The following is a 17987-nucleotide window of genomic DNA, read 5'->3' as shown; positions in this document are numbered from 1 at the left end:
CAGCAAGAAAAACATGTTTCAATGCTCATTTGGGCTCCTGACTGAACTGTCCTTTAAGTACTTTATAGCATTATTTTTATATTGCAGTATGTTTGGGATGTCCTGTAATTATTCCTTATGGGATCCTGGTTTATCAGTCGTTTTATATGAACATTTAAACCTTCATCATTACTGCAAATGAATATCACATCTCTGTCGTTACCAGTGCCGACAATTAGTAGAAAGACAAAATTAATCAAAACTATTTTGTAATTTATAAAGCAATACAAAAATGCTAAATATTCACTGGTTGCAGCTTCTCGGTTGTGAAGATTTGCTGATTTTCTTTTTTTTTTTTTATCATTATAAACTGAACATATTTGGTTTTGGACTGTCAAAAGAACAACAAGCAGTTTGAAGATGTCATGTTGGGTTGTGGGAAATAGTGACATTTTTCTGCCAATTTATAAACTAACTCAAAAATGTTACTAATTATTAAAAGCTTAATAATTCACACACACATGCTTTAGTCTTTAACAGATACATACGTTTACCTTCTACATGAAGAATACCGGTACAACTTTTGAACATATTTTCCAATTAATTAATCAATTAGTCTCAAAAATGTCCTGTCACTATTAGTACATAGAATTTCTTCACACACACACACACACACACACACACACACACACACACACACACACACACACACACACACACACACACACACACACACACACACACACACACACACACACACACACACACACACACACACAAAAGCACGCAGGAATCCAGCTGAAAGTCGACCAATATGAACATTTATTTCTGGAAAGAAGTTACAAATCGTTTCCAAAGAGTTTCTACTCAGATTATAAGATATGTTAATCTGATTTTTACTTTCTTTTTCGGATACAGTCGTAGTAGCAAGGTATGTTTTTTTTTTTTTTAAATCCTCTATTCTGTTTTCCTACTGACAGACTGAAGACTGGTGGACTAAAGGATGCTGCGCTATGACTGAATGTGCCTCAAATCAGGACAGTAGTACTTTTATCGTTTACACAATTTCTTCTTTTAAAACAGCAACATGAGAGGAGGAGGAGGAGGAGCAGCGAGAAGACTGCAGAGTGGCGGGATGTGAAGATGATGATGATGATGATGATGTCAGCCGCAGAAGCGCAGCGACACAGAAGAGACGTAAAGGGACGTGGAGTTAAAGAGGCCCGTTTCCCAGCCAGACCTGCCTCTGACACTGTGATCACTGCTGTGTCAAACATGTGTGACACCATTTTTAAAAAAGGTAGCAGACGTGTAAAAATAAAGAAAAAAGACAGAAAAAACAGTAAAAAAAAGGTGCATAAATGGGAAAAAAAACATTTTATGAACAAAAGAAGAATGTGACATGTTGAACCTGCAAAATGTGAACCGATCTAATACATTTAAACAACAATAAAAATGTTTAAAAAATATGAAATACAGCTTGAAAAAAAAAAAATTCCCTTTAGTGTTCTGTATTATCATTTAGCGTCTGCTGACCAGGTTTTTTTTGGCTTTTTATGGATGCATTTATATCTCCGTTATGACAGTGAAGTCGTATCTACCAGTGCCACAAAGTGTTAAAGACCCCCCGCCCCCCCCCCCCCCCTCCCTCCAAAAAAAAAAAAAAAGAGACAAACCCACGTTGCATCGCATGAACACTGTAAGCTCAGGTTGTGTTTGGATAAAAAGGGACGTCGCCGGTACAACAAACAGTGAATTAAAGGATAATACTGGAGTTTGATCCCTCACAGACATGCCACCTACAAACAAGTTTAAGAAACGAGGAAACATCTGGTAACGTTTGCATACGGGGACATGAAAAGTCATTGTAGGCTGAGATGCAACTTTAAAAAAAAAAAAGACACCAGTATTCTCCTTTAAAATGTGCCTGTTAATCTGCTAGATCTATGTCATTTTCTTTTATATTTCCACTATGCGTTTGCTGATTTTTTTTATTAAACCCCTACTTCTTGGCAATCTGGTCAGTTTACACTGGAAGAAAGACTGTTCTCGAAGCATCCTTTCATTAGCCACATGCAGTGCTGCTGCTGAGGTGGAGACGACAGACAGAGGCAGAGGATGAAACAAAGAGAGAAGAAGACAATTTGTAAAAACAACACAATTTCACAATGTCATTTGTCATAATAAATAATCCTATTACTGTTACTGCATAGCTCAGTGAAAGCAATACCTCAGAAAATAAATAACTTAAATAGTCGGCTGACAGACAGACAGACAGAACTGCATCAGTATGTGCTCTAGCCCTTTTCACAGTTGGCTCATGGAAATAAAAAAAAATAATAAAAAAAGGAGAAATAAATAAGTGGGAAGGACGAGGTCAGACACATGGAGCTGGTCTCTGAGCAGGGCTTGCTGGGCTGCAGGATCAAGGCGCTGGACTGCTTCGATGTGCAGCACGACAACAGAAAAATATTCCATCTACTGAATAAACTGATAAGACTTGAAGAGCTTCTGGTGACATTTCAGTGTCTGAAATCAACACAACCGGCTGCCAAATGCTGGTAAAATTTACCTTTGGTGGACAAACACTGGCTGGTAATTTTTTTTTGAGTCATTCACAGCTGGAAGCCTTAGTTATACTGAGCTTTGTTGTTTGTATAAAAGTTTAAATTGAAATACACAAAACCTGGTTTTTTTATACATGACAAACGTGAAATGAGTGGACCAATTCATGTGGAAAAGCTAGCTGCACATTTTATTTTTATTTCACCATGAAACGACAGCCAGAAGGTTCATTTCAGACGCTGTTTAAATGATAAGGTTATTTTTCTATATTTTTCTTATTTTCATCAAATCTCATGTTTGGATCCAACAATGAACTGATCTACTAACAAATATTGTGTTTGTATCAAAGCCTGATATAAAACAGTGAGTCACATCGCTGCGTTGGGTCACATGTTCCTTCATCATGAAGAGTTTGGTCACGTTAGTTTGTTTAAAGACTAATAACAGCATCATGTTTTCAGTCTCCAGAGAGTAGTTCTGTGTTGTAGAGCTGCATTTTAATAGATTAGTTGCCAACTATTAAATTAATCAGCAACTATTTTGATTGATTAGTCATTTTTTTAAGATAAAACATTCACATTTTCTGATTGCAGCTTCTTAAATGTGAATATTCTCTGATGTCGTTAGTCTTCTATGACAGTAAACTGAATGTATTTGGGTTGTGGACTGTTTTGAAGGTGTCACTTTTGTCTCTGGGAAACAGTGATCATGATTTTTTGACATTTTATTAGTGGCGTAACGGAGCACAGTTGATCCGTGATCCGTATGCCGCTTAATTTAACAATTGAGTATTGAATATTTTATATATTTTAAGATTTTATTTAAACATTTGACATCTCGAATGTTGTTTTGATTTAATCCCATGGGCAGAAGTTCCTTGCTTTAAGTGTTTTACACAATAAATTTTTTTTTTTTACTGATCCGAAAAATTGATCTGATCCACGATTCAAAACAGTGATCCGATCCAAACTGTGAGTTCTGTGATCCGTCGCATCCCTACATTTTATGGAATAAACAACTAATCGATTAATTGAGAAAATAATCGTTGGTTGCAGCTCTCCTGTGTTGTGCTACATGTCACAATGTCATACCTTTGTACTGAAAAACTCAAGAGGTCAAGAGGTCGTTGATATGAAGCACAACAAGCAAGTGAATCTGTAAACAGAACCACATTCCTACATTACACACAACTACTCTCTGGAGACTGAAAACATGATGCTGTTATTAGTCTTTGGAGCCGTTTCTAAACAAACTAACGTGACCAAACTCTTCATAATAAAGGAACATGTGACCCAGTGCAGCGATGTGACTCACTGTTTTATATCAGGCTTTGATACAAACACAATACTTGTCAGTAGATCAGTTCATTGTTGGATCCAAACATGAGATTTGTTGACAATAAAAAAAAAATATAGAAAATCAGGTGAACCTTATCCTTTAATGTCTGCAACGTTACAGCTTGTGGTAACTGTACAGCTGCTTGGAAGGTTCACTGGTAAACTGTGCATTTACACCCGAGAGCCACAATAAGAACCGATAAAGTGCAGGGAATGTAGACGAGAGTAAGTAAAGCACTGCCAGTGACTAGACGGATACAAGCTGCTCTGAGAGGAAGATCTTTCTTTCTTTCCTAAACATCATCTCCCCCCCCTAAAAAAAACAAAAACAAAACAAAAAAAACAAACCCCCTAACATCCTTTGACCCCTTTGCGGTGTACAAATCCCCCGTCACTACCGTCATATGACATCATCACCGTCGTCAGCGTTACTGAATGAAGAATGAGCCCTCATGTACCATGTAGTGTTGTGTTTTTTTTCCTCTAAATCTTGTAATCAACTCTCTCTCTCTCTCTCTCACACACACACACACACACACACACACATATTCTCAAACCAAGACGCAGAGGAAGGAGAAGGGACACAGAGAAACACGGTGATGATATATGAACATATATGAACAGTATGGTGGATATCTGGGAGTAAAGAGCAGAATTAGGACTAAAAGCTGGAACGCACTGGAAGCCAAAACTGAATTTATGAATTTATAAATCTGACAGTTTACAGCTGGTAGCAGATTGAAGCGTCGTCACTCAGCGCTGGTGTCTGTATTTTTTTTTTCCCCCTCAAACACCATGATCATAGTATCTGTTTACTGGTCTCCTTTCTCTACAGTCTGCTTCGTTTTATTTGCAGACACACTATAAAATTAGCTACACTATACGATATAGTGTTAATATTTAGCTTAAACACCTGATGGTATGCTTCGTACAGGGCGTTATTTATTTGTGTTAAATAGTCTTGGTCGTATCTTAGCTTCTACTAAGCAAGAGTAACTTGATTTAAGATATACATGTTTGTTTGCCTTTAAATAGGCTGCTATGAAACCAGCAAAGAAACCTAATTCAGACCAGATTTGTTATAGAGGTTTGTAACAGCCACTTTGTGCTTCTAGTGTGCATAAAATAAATAAAAGGTTTTATTTGTAATTGCATGAATCTGATGCTTCCAGTGCGTTTCTGCAGCGAGCCTGACTGGACAGCCTAAATACAGTAGGTCAGTAGTAGAATAGGAAACTGACCACAGTCCAAACATAAACCAGCAGAAGGAAACCTTTTTTTTTCGTCCCCCCTCCCCGCCCCCGCCCCCCCCAACAGATATTTTTCTTAAATTTTCTGAGAAAGCTAAATCTGAAAATGTTCAAGCTGACCGTTAACATGTGGCGTCTCCCTGCACGCCACGCTCCCGACCGCCTTCATTAAGAACAGCGACTCTATGGCCCCCGGCGTGTCGGCCATCTTTTCCCTCACCTTAGGTAAGTGCTGGTCTCCAGTTTAAAAGCCTGCTCGTCAGCAGTCTCCCAGCTGTAAACACCTGGAGACTCCGGTCCAGAGCAGTGCATTCCAGTTTCTAATAAAAAAGGAGGCTCGGTGTGGAGCAGACCTCAGCTGCAGCGTCTCACGTGCTCTAGCACATACTCTGGGAAGTGCAGACTGCACACCTGCAGACCGTCCAGTTTGCAAGGCATCCTGGGATACTCGTCCTCCTTCCACTTGTTTTCGTCGGGGTCGAAGGTGAGGATGGAGTCACTGTAGTGGCCGTTGTAACACAGGCCGCCCAGCACCATGATCTGTCTGTCCAGCACCGCCACCCCGTGGCCGCTGCGCCCGATGGGCATGGAGGCGAGGATGGTCCACTCGTCTGTATCCGGGTCGTACACCTCGGTGGACGGGCAGCCCTGCGACTCGAAGGAAGCCCGCAGGATCACGCACACCCCTCCGAACACGTACAGCTTCCCGTTGTGAGAGATCATCTTGTGGAAGCAACGGGCGTAGTTCATTTTGGATTTGTTCTCCCAGCAGCTGGCGTGCGTGCCGGGCAGCAGCGGGCCTCGGCCGGCGCGTGTCCTGTGTGCGTCCGACCCGCCCGAGCTCCCTCCTCCTCCTCCTCCTCCCCCACCACCTCCCGCTTCCCGCCCCGGATCGAACACGCACACCTGTTTAGAGGTGGACGAGGAGGTGATACCGCCAGTGATGTACAGTTTACCGTTGAGGACCGTTCCCTCGTGACCGTATTTGTTTACAGGATACGGGTCCACAAACTCCCAGCGGTCCTCCGTGATGTCGTAGCGCTCTGTGGAATAGAAGGTCTCGTCTCGCGTGCGGCCCGCCACGGCATAAATAAACTTGCCGATGACGCCCACGGCAAACTCTGACCTGCAAAATACAAATACCATGAATATGCATCGATCAATAAATAATTCATTAAAGGAAAGTCTGTGAGCATCTGCAAAAATCACCTTGAAATTAGCATAATGTGACAATAAATCCAAAAAATAAAAAAACAAAGAGATCTCAAGAAGTAATAACAACACCAGTCCAAGTAAACAACAAACAGCAGGGCTTCGGGCTCCTCTAACCTCGGCACAGACATGTCAGCCATACGTAGCCAGGAGTTCTGACGAGGGTCGTAGCGGTAGACCTTGGAGGAGGCGTGAAACTCTCCGTCGGGCCCCAGCTCCTCTCCGCCCAGCAGGAAGGCAAAGTTGTTGATGATCGCCAGGCAGTCCGGCCGCAGCGGCACCTGAGGTCCCTCCAGCTCCCACCACACCTGAGGGATCAGAACACCACAAATTGATTTCAGATTATATAAACTGATTAGATCACAGATGTTCTCCGACAAACTTTTCTCCAACATCTATACATATATGCAACCTAACAGCCACATGTGCCCCGTTGCAGGCAGACAAACAACCAGACACCTTGGGCCGCTGCAGCAGCAGGATCTTGCTGTTGACCATGCTGTGACCGATCATTCCCCTGAAGACGGCGGTCTGCGGGCGGACGGAGCGGATGCGGTTGGAGCGCGTCTCCACCAGAGGCTGCTGGTTGACATCATGGAAGTAGCTGAGCGCCTGGTCCACCTCCTGCCTAAGCTGTCTGGAGTAGCGGTAGAACTCTGACGTCTTCACCTGTGAGGAGGAGGAAGAGGAGGGAATCGATTCTACTAAAGTAATTGAAATTCTTAATGTGTTTTGAAGGTGTGATGGTTGCTTAAAAAGGCAGATTTACACCATCAGTCTGCTACATCTACAGAGGAAACTGAGCTCACCTTCTCAAAGATGTTGGCAGGAGTCATGAGGCAGAAGCGGATGGACTGGACGATGGTGTCCGTGTGTCTCCAGCGCCGCCGGTCATGTCGCAGCCACGCCTGCACGGCTTCGTATAGTTCAATTTCTGGGAAGCGACTCAGAGCATCGCTGTTCAGGTATGCCTGGTTCAGAGAGACGAAGACTGATTTAGTACATTTGTGATCGATTAGTGGACAAAAGCAATGACAACATCTGCACCTTAAAGACTGATTCAACAGTTCCGTCACTTTTTTTTCAATTTACTTCAAGACTATTAGGGCTGTAGTCAACCAAAGAAAATCTTGGTCGACTAAAATCATACATAATCTTCAACTAATCGATTAGTCGCGGGACAGAGTGCACAGTGAACTCAGCAGCCACACATTCCTCTGTTCTGTATTTCTCTGTTTTGTGTCTTCAGGTTATGCTAACCCATCGTTGCTAACTTTGGAGCTAACTCCCTTCACTTTTCCAGCACTTGGGGAAACAACAGAAGTGACTTTTTAGTATTTATTAACTGACATACTGTAGTTTGTACTGTACATTTACTGCCAGACAACTTACCGCTAACCTTTACCTCTGCTCCTCTCGCATCAACCGTCACCTCTCTGCCGATCGCTCGTTCCCGCTCGCTACGCAAACATACTACGCAATGACGTACTACTTAACAGAGTTACGCTACCAATAGTTTCCCAGGCAACGGCACACAGGTAGACTAACGTACCGAACAGAGACTCCCAAACGCTAAATATTTCCAAATGAATGGATATTTGGCGTTAATTCTGGTATTAAAATATATGTTTTTGGCCTGGCGGGGTTCTCGTTGTTACAATTGTAGAAGAAACACTGATTCAGCAAACGTTCAGTACATTTAGTAAACGCCTAACGTTGAGTACAGTTAGACCCAGCAGTCTCCATTAGTTTGGGCGAGTTCAAAGTTATGAAAACAACGGGGGTGTTTTGAATTACCGTTTTCACAGGTAATTTGCGTAGACTGTATAAAAATATTGACGTAGTTACCGTGACGTCACCCGTTGGTTTCTGAGGAGCGGTTTTGAAGCTCAAAGCGGGCATGGATGTATAAAGAGGACTGGATACAGCGTCGGAGGCGGGACCACGTTCATTCTTATGAAAGTTGCTCAGTGGCGCATGAAGCTATAAAAATCGACTTCCCGGTATGAAAGTACCCGGATCTTCCGCATTGTGCGGCCCATGGAGCATGCGCACTAGTGACTTTCGCTGGCCGAGTCGGCTACTTCCGGTTTAGCCCTCCGGCTAACTTGAATGGGGATAAAACAATTCAATTATGCGGCTCGTCTAGGCTTTTGAAATGTGATCGGACCAAACAGATTTCATTCTGATAGTGAGACAAGTCATTTCATGGGGGTTGTGACGCTCAGAAAAAATTATCTACTGATTTACAGACGTCTCTTTCACAATGTAACTCTATGGGAAAAAGTCTTTTTGGGCCAGTGTGCATCACGTGACGTTGTAATTACACAGTTTGGCCGCTATGTCAAATTTGCTTGAAAGCCTGGGCTCTTCCTGTATCCAGTTCTCTTTATACATCCATGAAAGTAACACAGAGATTATTCGACCAATGAGAATTTAATCGGATGAGAGCATATCGACCAACTAATCGACCAGGAGACTACAGCCCTAAAGACTATCTGGTATGTGTGCAGTATTATCTAGTGCTGGTGACCAGCAAAGTTTAGGAGTCGGATGTGGGGCAAGAATACATCAAAAGTGGAGTCAGATTATTAACAGGAATAAGAAAACCGTAGCTGTTTAGCTCTACTTCTACTGACAGGAGCTACACTGTCTTTTGATCTGCTCTAAATGCTAAAAACCCATTTGTTCAGACAAGCATTTGGGTAGTATGTGCTGTTTTATCTTAATTTGTCCATTTCATCTGCTCTACTTGTGTATTTTATCTGGTGTCTTTGCTTTTCTTTATTCTGATTTTATTTTATTTCTTTGACTGCAAAGCACTTTGTAACTGGTGTTTGTGAAAGGTACTTTATAAATAAACCTTGCTTGCTTGCTAAATGCTGTTAAATTACAATCTTTGCTTCACACTGATCACCAACAAAACACATCCAAATACTTTTTGCTGTACTGATACATGTTAAACGTTCTCTGCAGCTGCTTCACAGTTAAAATGATCCCGAGGTGTCGTGTTATATCGTTTAGCTTTTTTTTTTTTGCTGACAAAGAGGGGAAGCAGTTCAGAACACGCTGATGCTTTTATGGAGATTAATGGGAAGAAAAGTGACACAGGGATGTAAGCGTTAGGTTTTTCCTGTCAGCTGTTCATAGTGAGCAGTTGTACGGTCAGAGAGATTAAAGTATTTATGGAAAACAAACTGTAAAAATGAAAAAAATTGAAAACTGAAGACTATAAAGCAGCCTTGATGATGAACTTCTTAATTAATAACTTAATTATTGCATTGGTATCTCCTTAGCTACAAATTATGTTTACTGAATGCATGTCAAAGAGTTTTAGAGTTTGGGATGTAAACTTGGTATCAATTACACAACATGCATAAAGGAAAGTTTCTGCTAAAAGAGTCTGCTAATAGATTTGCACGTTGTACGGAAAGAAAAGCAAATCAGTGGAAACCTGGAACAGAAGTAACATCCACATTTCTAAGAAAAGCAACAGGATGTAATGTAAACTATACAGTTAGTGATTTGTTAGTGATTTGAACCTGCAGTCTCTCGAGGCTGAGGTAGGACAGGAAGTCGGGTCGGCTCATGAGAGGGACAAAGTTATCAAGTAGGAAGTTATCGAGTTGCTCCTGGACGCCCTCCACCCCCACGCTGAAGTCCTCCAGGAGGCGCATGACCTCGGCGCAGTTCTCCAGACAGATCTTGGCCAGCAGGAAGGAGCAGCAGAACTCCACCGCCTCCGTGAGCTGGACGTACATGGCCGCCTGACGCCACAGGAAGAGAGAGGAGGAGGAGGAGGAGGAGGAGGAGGAGGAAACAGTAGAGGTTTGACGGAGAGAATGTTGTGATAATGAAGAAGTGGAAAATACAGATTCTGGACAACTTCTTTTTGATCAGTCTTAGCTCAAATTGTAGCACAAGTACTTTATGTTACATGAACACAGAGCCATCGTACGTGTGTGTGTGTGTGTGTGTGTGTGTGTGTTTGGCGATACCTGTAGGATCTCTTGGACGGTGGGCATGCTGAGCTCCAGCGAGCCGTAGTACATGAATCGGAGAATGTGGCCGAACCCTGCTGCTGTCAGTCCCTTCATGTGGATCTTGTCCTGGTCCCTCTCCCTCATGTCAGCTGTGAACATGACCCGGAAGTAGTCGCTCTGGGTGGCTAGCAGCGCCTTGTGGGCCTGCAGGAGGAGCGAGAACAGTCAAAGGACACACGTTTACAAAATGACAGCAGCAGCAGCGGCAACAAGTTTTCTAGTTGTGTCTTTCTGCCTGCAGACTCTCACAACGCTGATCCAGGACTATATGCTACACATCACAGTCCTGCATGGAAATGTACAGGAAATGGTGTAAAAGTATTATTAGTGATTAGTGTCTTTACAGCTTCAAAGTTGCTGTGAAGATTTCCAACCATAAAGCCAGTTCATATTTTCAATATTCTTCCTTTAATACATTTTGCAGATGGGTCAAAATGCTGCAGCCCGTCTACTAACAAAGACAAAGCGCAGGGAGAACTTAACTCCGGTGTTGTCGTCTCTCTTCATTGGCTGCCAGTAGAGTTTAGAGTTACTCATCAGGCTCTACATGATGAAGCCCGTCAGTTCATCTCTGAACTGTTGTGTCTTTATAGTCACTTAAAGTCTCTCAGATCAGCTAAACAGAGTCTGCTGATGCTCCCCGAGGTCGACTTAAGATGAAGGGAGACCGAGCGTCAGATTATTCAGCTCAACTGTAACTTTATACACACACTGTATACATATTCACTCGCTTCTTTAAACTGCTGTTTGCTGTTTTGTAAAGTTTATTTTGTTGATATTATTTCCATTTTGTAAATATAAATCTTGCTGTTACTATCATGCATGTTTGATGCTTTTAAAGTGAAACACTTTGTAGCTTTTTGTTTTGCTATATTAATAACTTACTTTAATACATTTTAGGAAATGTTCAGTAAGACAATGTAGGACTGTGATATGTAGTTTACGCTCCTGTTTGAAGGCTGCGAATCATTTAAAGGGGACATATCATGCTTTTTTTGTTATTTATATATTGTAATGATGTTGAATATTAAACAGGTAAATATATGTAAAAACTGCCAACAAGCTGACTTTGTTGCTAAGGAGGTTGTTAAGGTTTTTCGATGTGTTGTCCACTTTCATATTCTGGATCAGATTTTGGCTCCAACATGTACGGATGTGTTTGAGAAGTTGACATTTGGAGTAAAGAAGGAGAAGAAGAAGTGAAATCCTGCTACTATAGTTTGTTTACGTAGCCTCCGGAGCCAGAGGAAGCTTCCTGAAAGCTGATCAATCAGAACAGAGTGGGCTCATCAGGAGGCGGGGCTTAAAGAGACAGGAACTAAAACGGCCTGTTTCAGACAGAGGCTGAACTGAGGGGCTGCATAAAGGACCAGTAGAAGATAAATAAGGAGTTTTTAACTGGAAATCATGTAAAGATATTCCAGTAGAGAATATAAATATAGGAGAAATGTGCAGAATATGTCTCGTTTAAAGTAACATACGTGTGTGTGTCTGCTTTTTGTGTACCTGGAAGTGGTGCTCCTCTATCAACAGCGTGACATCCAGCAGCAGACGCTCCTCGTACAGCGCCCGGAAGCCCGACGACACGCTCCCATCGTGCACCTGGGACAGGTACACCTCCACATCCGCCCCCGACATAACACACCTGAGGGCATGAAGGAGAGCGAGGAGCAGGAGGGGCAGAGACACGGGAGCGTTAGATAACAGATCTATAACTAGGAGTGAAAAGTGAAAAAGGCAACTGGAAACTTCTTGATTTCTTTAAACGCTAAAGTCCAGTTGCGTTTTGGACCAGGATGATCTGCACAGAAACCAGATCCATAAAGGTCAAAACTACTGAACTTGGGTGCAGCTGTCTAAAGCAAACATAAAGCAAGGATGCACAAGAATTAAAAACTATTTAAAAAAAACAAACAAAAAAAAGACCTCAGCAGGCAAAAACACTGCGAGTCTCTCCAAGGAAAAGATTGTGTTTGTGCGAGTGCTGCTGGAAACAGTAAATCTGGAACTGGAAGGACATTCAATAGGACGTTCAGCATTAAAAGCTCAGCACTTCAGCTGCTGCATCCTAACAAGCCGTTCCTCTTTTCACAGCCAAACGTACTCTCTGTGTGTGTGTGTGTGTGTGTGTGTGTGTGTGTGTGCGTTTCAGCGCTGACACACGCTGGAGAAATACCCTGCTCCACTGCAACACAGTCAGTCAGGACGGTGGGAAAAAAAATAAAAATAAAATAAATAGAGAGAGGAAATCACGTCTACTGTAGTGTGTCATTTCATCCCAAAGTCTTCTGCATGAACACACACACACACACACACACACACACACACACAGAAACGTAACAACATGGACCAGAGTTGCCCTCTGAGATTCTTCCTGTTATTCTACAATAACAGGAAGAAACAGATAGAAACTGACAAAAATGCACAGGACTAACATTTGCAAGTGTTTCATTTGTTTATTTATTTGTTTACACTTGAGATTAATTTACTTTATGTTTAAATAGAAATACAGTAGCCTATAATAAGCCGATTGTGTTGAAGATGAGAATAATTCAAATCTTAAATAGTTTCATTTATTAATCTATTCTTGTTTATTAGTTTCTTATATTTAATGAGAAATTAAGAAGTCAGCTGATCCTTCTGAAGAAGAGATGTCAGTTATTTCATAGCGTGAATTTCTTTTATTCACTTTTTTTTTTTATTTAAACAGAACTGCATGTGTACTTCCTGTCTCATTATTCTAATAAATCCATATTGTTGCCCGACTTTATATGTCTGCAATTTAAACAGGCTGCAGTTCAACTCTTGCATCATATACCATATACGTCTTTTATTGATTTTTAGATGCTCTAAACTACGTTGCCTTTGACTACAGTATGTTAATGTGGTCAAATCATCACTGAAACTCATGCCGATGGATTTCCTGATCGCAAGAAACTTATTGAAAAGCCGAATCTGATCAAAATCCCGAGTGTGAACATGAACACACAGAACTTTAATTTAAACACAAGACACTCACATCGTCGTCATCTTCGCACAAACTCACAGTCGCTCATTAAGAATGGAAATGAAAACACAAACACACACACACACACAGCACACTCACCTCTGATTGGCCACGGGCATGTCAGAGGGGGTTGTCCGAGCCAATCAGAGGACAGTGCCCCTTGTGTCCAGTAGATGCTAACAAAGTCCCTTTTTCTGAGCGTCAATCACCTGGACGACAAAGTCAACACACAACCGCCACATTAAAAGCACGAACGTCTGCAGAATTATAAAAAAAAAAAAAATCCACACATGGACTTCTGCAGATGTTAAAAATCTTTAATGATACACCACATGGCCAAAAGTATGTGGACACCTGAACATTACAACCATATGTGATTGATGAACAGCTCATGTCTACATACTTTTGGCCTTATTGTGTATTTCAACACAAACGAGTCAATTCACTTCTTATGTTTAAATACCAGCTGTTGACTAAAATGTGGCAAAATAAAACAATAACAGCAAGAAAATCCAATATGGCTTCAAACTTGCTTGTTCTAAAAGATGAAAATGAAGGTTAAATGAAATTAATGTTAGTTGCAGCTTTAATTGATTCATGTTTAAAAGATTATTTCAGTTTCTCACAACTTCGGTCTTATTTCTGTACTTTTGTCCATCATTTCTGTTGCTAATAATAAGATTTTACTCATCGAGTTAATGGCAACATCTGAGAAATAAAACCTCCATGTAAGTCAAACAAAAGAAATGATTATCCAAACTGTCTGTTGTAAACATCCATCATAGACCGACTGGAGTTTCTGCAGTTGTGTGACCACAGTTTTCCTGTTTAATGATGGATTATGACCTAAATATTAACAGTGCTCACTTTCAATTTGACCTCCAAATAAAGTGCTTTGTGTCTTCTGTCTGATTGTTCGTGTTTCTTGACTCGATCAGCATTTATTTATTAGCAGAACTGATAGAGACGATGGACAAAACTATTAAAAATAAGACCCGAGATGTGATAAATTGGAAATATCCTTTAATTAAATAACGAAAGATCTGTTTCCAACTGAACACGACCACTCAGAGCAGTACATGAAAAGAAATATCAAAGGTAGGAAGGAAAAAGCAAACTAAATCTTTCTGCTATTAACACGTTTCTGTATTTATTTAAGAGAGGATGAGAAAGTGGAAAAAACTAATAGGAAGTGTTGGTGAACAAATAAAAATGTTTGATATTTCCTACAGAGCTGAATTTTTAATCAGATGCTTTTTAGAATAAGATTTGCTGCCCACAACGTCTACGTCTCATTATCAGAGGAGCCGATTGCTCAAAGACACTTCAGCATCGTGAGGATTATTCAGCTCTAACGTTTAACCCGTCGTCCGCTGTCACATCCCCCAAAAAAATACAAAAGGACTGAAATGAAGCAGATGGTCGGGAGGAGGGGAGAGAGGAGTCAGAGGGGGTCAGGTGGACGTTAGGTCTAACATGGGGAGTAGATGTAGAGAAGGAAGATCGTACCTTTTGGAGCCCGGGCGTACAATCACAGGCTTTGATGGCTGAGCGCTAAGGGGCCGCTCGCATTTCCTGTGTTTATGTTTCCCTGGTTCTAACAGAAGAAGAAGAGAAAGAGATGCATAAGACGAGGGAGGAGGAGGAGGAGGAGGAGGAGGAGGAGCAGAGAGCACAACAACAAATCATATCCAGTTAATAAGCTCAATTTATTACATTTCAGTGTAAATATCAGCTGTAATATTTACAGTCAGCACAGTTTATATTAACTTAGTGTAATCCAGGAAAACAATAAATGTTGCTTTTCTTCTTCTTATTCCTCAGAAGGGTTAAAACTAATGAGTTTAACTGCCTACTAGGGCGGCAACGAACAATCATTGTGATTACACATTAATCTGCAGAATATTTTCCCTATTAATGGATTGTTTAGACTATAAAATGTCAAAAAAGAGGTGAAAAACCTTCATCACAGCCTCCAGAACCCAAAGTGATGTTTTTAAATGTCTCGTCTTAATGAACAAACAGTGAAAAACCAACAAATATTGAATTTACCGTCATACGAGATTAAAAAAAATGCAGCAAATCCTCATATCTGAGAAGCTGCAACCAGCTAGTATTTGGCATTTTTGTGGCTGAAACGATTAATTGTGTTAAATGTCGGTGTTTTCACGCTCTCATCAGGATCCTGGCAGCGTCAGTCAGACCCTGGACCAGTTTCTCTGTGTCTGACAGAGAGCGGCGCAGTTTACAGATGTTTCTGAGATGGTAGAGAGACTTTGAATAGATGTTTTATACGGTATTTGTTTCCTCTTTTTGTCCTTCATGCTTGTTTATGTTTTATTGTTTTTATGCCTCGATGCCGGCGATAAACATGGCCGGAGGCGTTATGTTCTCCTATTCTCATCAATGCGATATCTGAGGAACGCCTGGAGGGAATTTCTTCAAATGAAGCACAAACGTCAACTTGGATTCAAGGATGAACTGATTAGAATTTGGTGGTCAAAGGTCAAAGGTCACTGTGACCTTACAAAACACGTTTTTGACTATAACACAAGAATTCATATGCTAATCATGACAAAGTTTCACACGTATGTCCAATAGGACAAAAAATGATTAAGTGATGAAATTTTATACACTAAAAAGGTCAAAGGTCAACTTCACTGTGACATCATACTGGATTATTATGGCTATTATTCAACGCCATCACTCAGGAACAGAAGGGGAGATTGTCACCGTATTTCACATTCAGTCAGGTACTGAATCAGTGACACTAATCGTGAAACTGTGGTGATTGTTTAGATGTTTTGTGCTGCCTGGTTGAAGATGTGTGTGAAGCATTTATCCGTGTTTTAGAGTTTATAGCTTCTTTGCAGCAACATCCATCTCTGAAGCATCATCTACTGTCATGACTACAACTTTGTGTTCAATCATAATCAGCTTTACTGGCTAAACATGTGAAGACATACAAGGAAAATACACTTAATACCTTTTTATTAAATTCCTTCAAAGTGTTCACTACAAATATTATCTGAGTCTGAACAGACATGGATGTAAACTGCAACTTGACTGGTTGGTGGAGGCAGACAACCGTGAGGCTGTGTTTACAGTTTGAATTTCACTGTTTTCAATAAAGTTTAGAGGGAAAGAAAAATCATATTTATCTCTAAATCCAAAACAAAAAACAAAATAATAGATGTTAGTGTGCTACAGAGACAGTGCACGCTCAGATTAACGTCCCAAAACAAAGGCTGCACATAACGCTGCACAGACAGCTCCGGTGTGTGAGCTAAACACCTGGAGCTCTAATATATAATTTAACGGTTATATTTCTCTCCGCAGCTCGCTACCTGACCGGCCGCATTAACTGTCACGACTCTCGGTGGTGGTGACCGGAGCTACGGGGCGACCGGAGCTGAGCTCGACCCGGGGAAACAGCTTTAGCTTAGCGGCTAAAGTCCAGTCGTCTCACCTCGGCGGTGCGAATCCCCACAACCCCTCTTCGACCAGGCAGCTCTGGCTCCTTCGGACATGAAGTTGCGGGTTCAATGCCGGAGTCAAGAAAGCGGACGGCGGCGGTGCTCCGCCATAGTGTCGCCCAGCAGCCAGACGAAGAGACCCCCCACTCGGCGCTGAATTAAACGGGTAACAAACCACAGCGGTCCACTAGCTTTGCGGACGCCATTTTCTGCGCCGGCGTCATTTCCCTTTTGGGCGGAACTGAAGGGCGTAGTTGCGCTGCAGCAAAGATCGTATATACTGACGATGTGTCACTCCACTCTGTTACTGTTTTCCAGCTCTCAAAACGTAAAGCAAAATATTTCATTTGCTCTCTAAAACCCCCAGTGGTGGAAGAAATACTCAGACCCTTTACATAAAGATCCCCTCCAGACATGTTTAAGATGTTTATAAAATAATTTGAATAATAATGTGTGTCTGAAATTGTTTTTCCAGAAAAAAAGTTCAATTATCTTGTTAAAATCCATAAAATTAGTCTACAAAATCTATGATTATGTAAATGTATTTCCTTTCAAGTTTTCCTGCTGGACACAAGATGTCTCTACTTCACTGTGAAATCCATTCTCAGTGTTTGTGCACAGGAGACTTCAAGTTTTCACATCACACTTGACCAGAATTGGTTTCCAAACTATTTGTGATGTTACAAATTACGCTCATAACATCGGATTTTCAGTGAGCTCAAAGAAACTTTCCACTGTCAGCAGATAAATGTGAAAACAAACTCTGCACATACATCATTTTGCACAGAAAAGCTCAAACATCCAACTGTAAGAACAAGAAGAAAAACACATTTTGAGTGGAGATGACCAATACAAGTACCAATACAGCAATGTAAAAATAAACCATTATAAGTAAAAGTCCTGCATAAAACATAAAAGTACATAAGTATTATGAGCTTGATGTAGTTAAAGTATTGCAGTAAAAGTACATAAGTATTATGAGCTTGATGTAGTTAAAGTATTGCAGTAAAAGTAGTGGTTTGGTCCCTCTGACTGATATATTATTATATATGACATCATTAGATTATTAATAGTGAAGCATCAGTGTTAGAGCAGCATGTTACTGTTGTAGCTGCTGG

General features: G+C 41.2%; 1 protein-coding gene across 7 annotated transcripts; it reads right to left on the bottom strand.

Moving 5' to 3' along the window:
- Positions 1-778: 778 nt before the first annotated feature.
- Positions 779-17224, bottom strand: klhl15 (kelch-like family member 15). Of its 7 annotated transcripts, none has more exons than XM_044338868.1 (10): positions 16863-17224; positions 14903-14990; positions 11893-12031; positions 10342-10530; positions 9886-10110; positions 7153-7314; positions 6803-7012; positions 6461-6660; positions 5252-6257; positions 779-2066 (listed from the first exon to the last, which is right to left on the bottom strand). In XM_044338868.1, the coding sequence occupies exons 1-9, from the start codon at positions 16921-16923 to the stop codon at positions 5486-5488; spliced, it is 2046 nt and encodes a 681-aa protein (XP_044194803.1). In that variant the 5' UTR covers positions 16924-17224; the 3' UTR covers positions 779-2066; positions 5252-5485. The 7 variants fall into 7 exon arrangements, with proteins under 7 accessions (XP_044194803.1, XP_044194804.1, XP_044194807.1 ...); XM_044338869.1 differs by having other exon boundaries at positions 779-2063; XM_044338872.1 differs by having other exon boundaries at positions 779-1240.
- Positions 17225-17987: the final 763 nt, after the last annotated feature.

Source organism: Thunnus albacares, chromosome 21 (genome assembly GCF_914725855.1).
Source record: "Thunnus albacares chromosome 21, fThuAlb1.1, whole genome shotgun sequence".
Lineage (NCBI taxonomy): Eukaryota > Metazoa > Chordata > Actinopteri > Scombriformes > Scombridae > Thunnus > Thunnus albacares.
The sequence above is the reverse complement of the archived record's forward strand: the minus strand, read 5'-3'. Positions and strand labels throughout refer to the sequence as shown.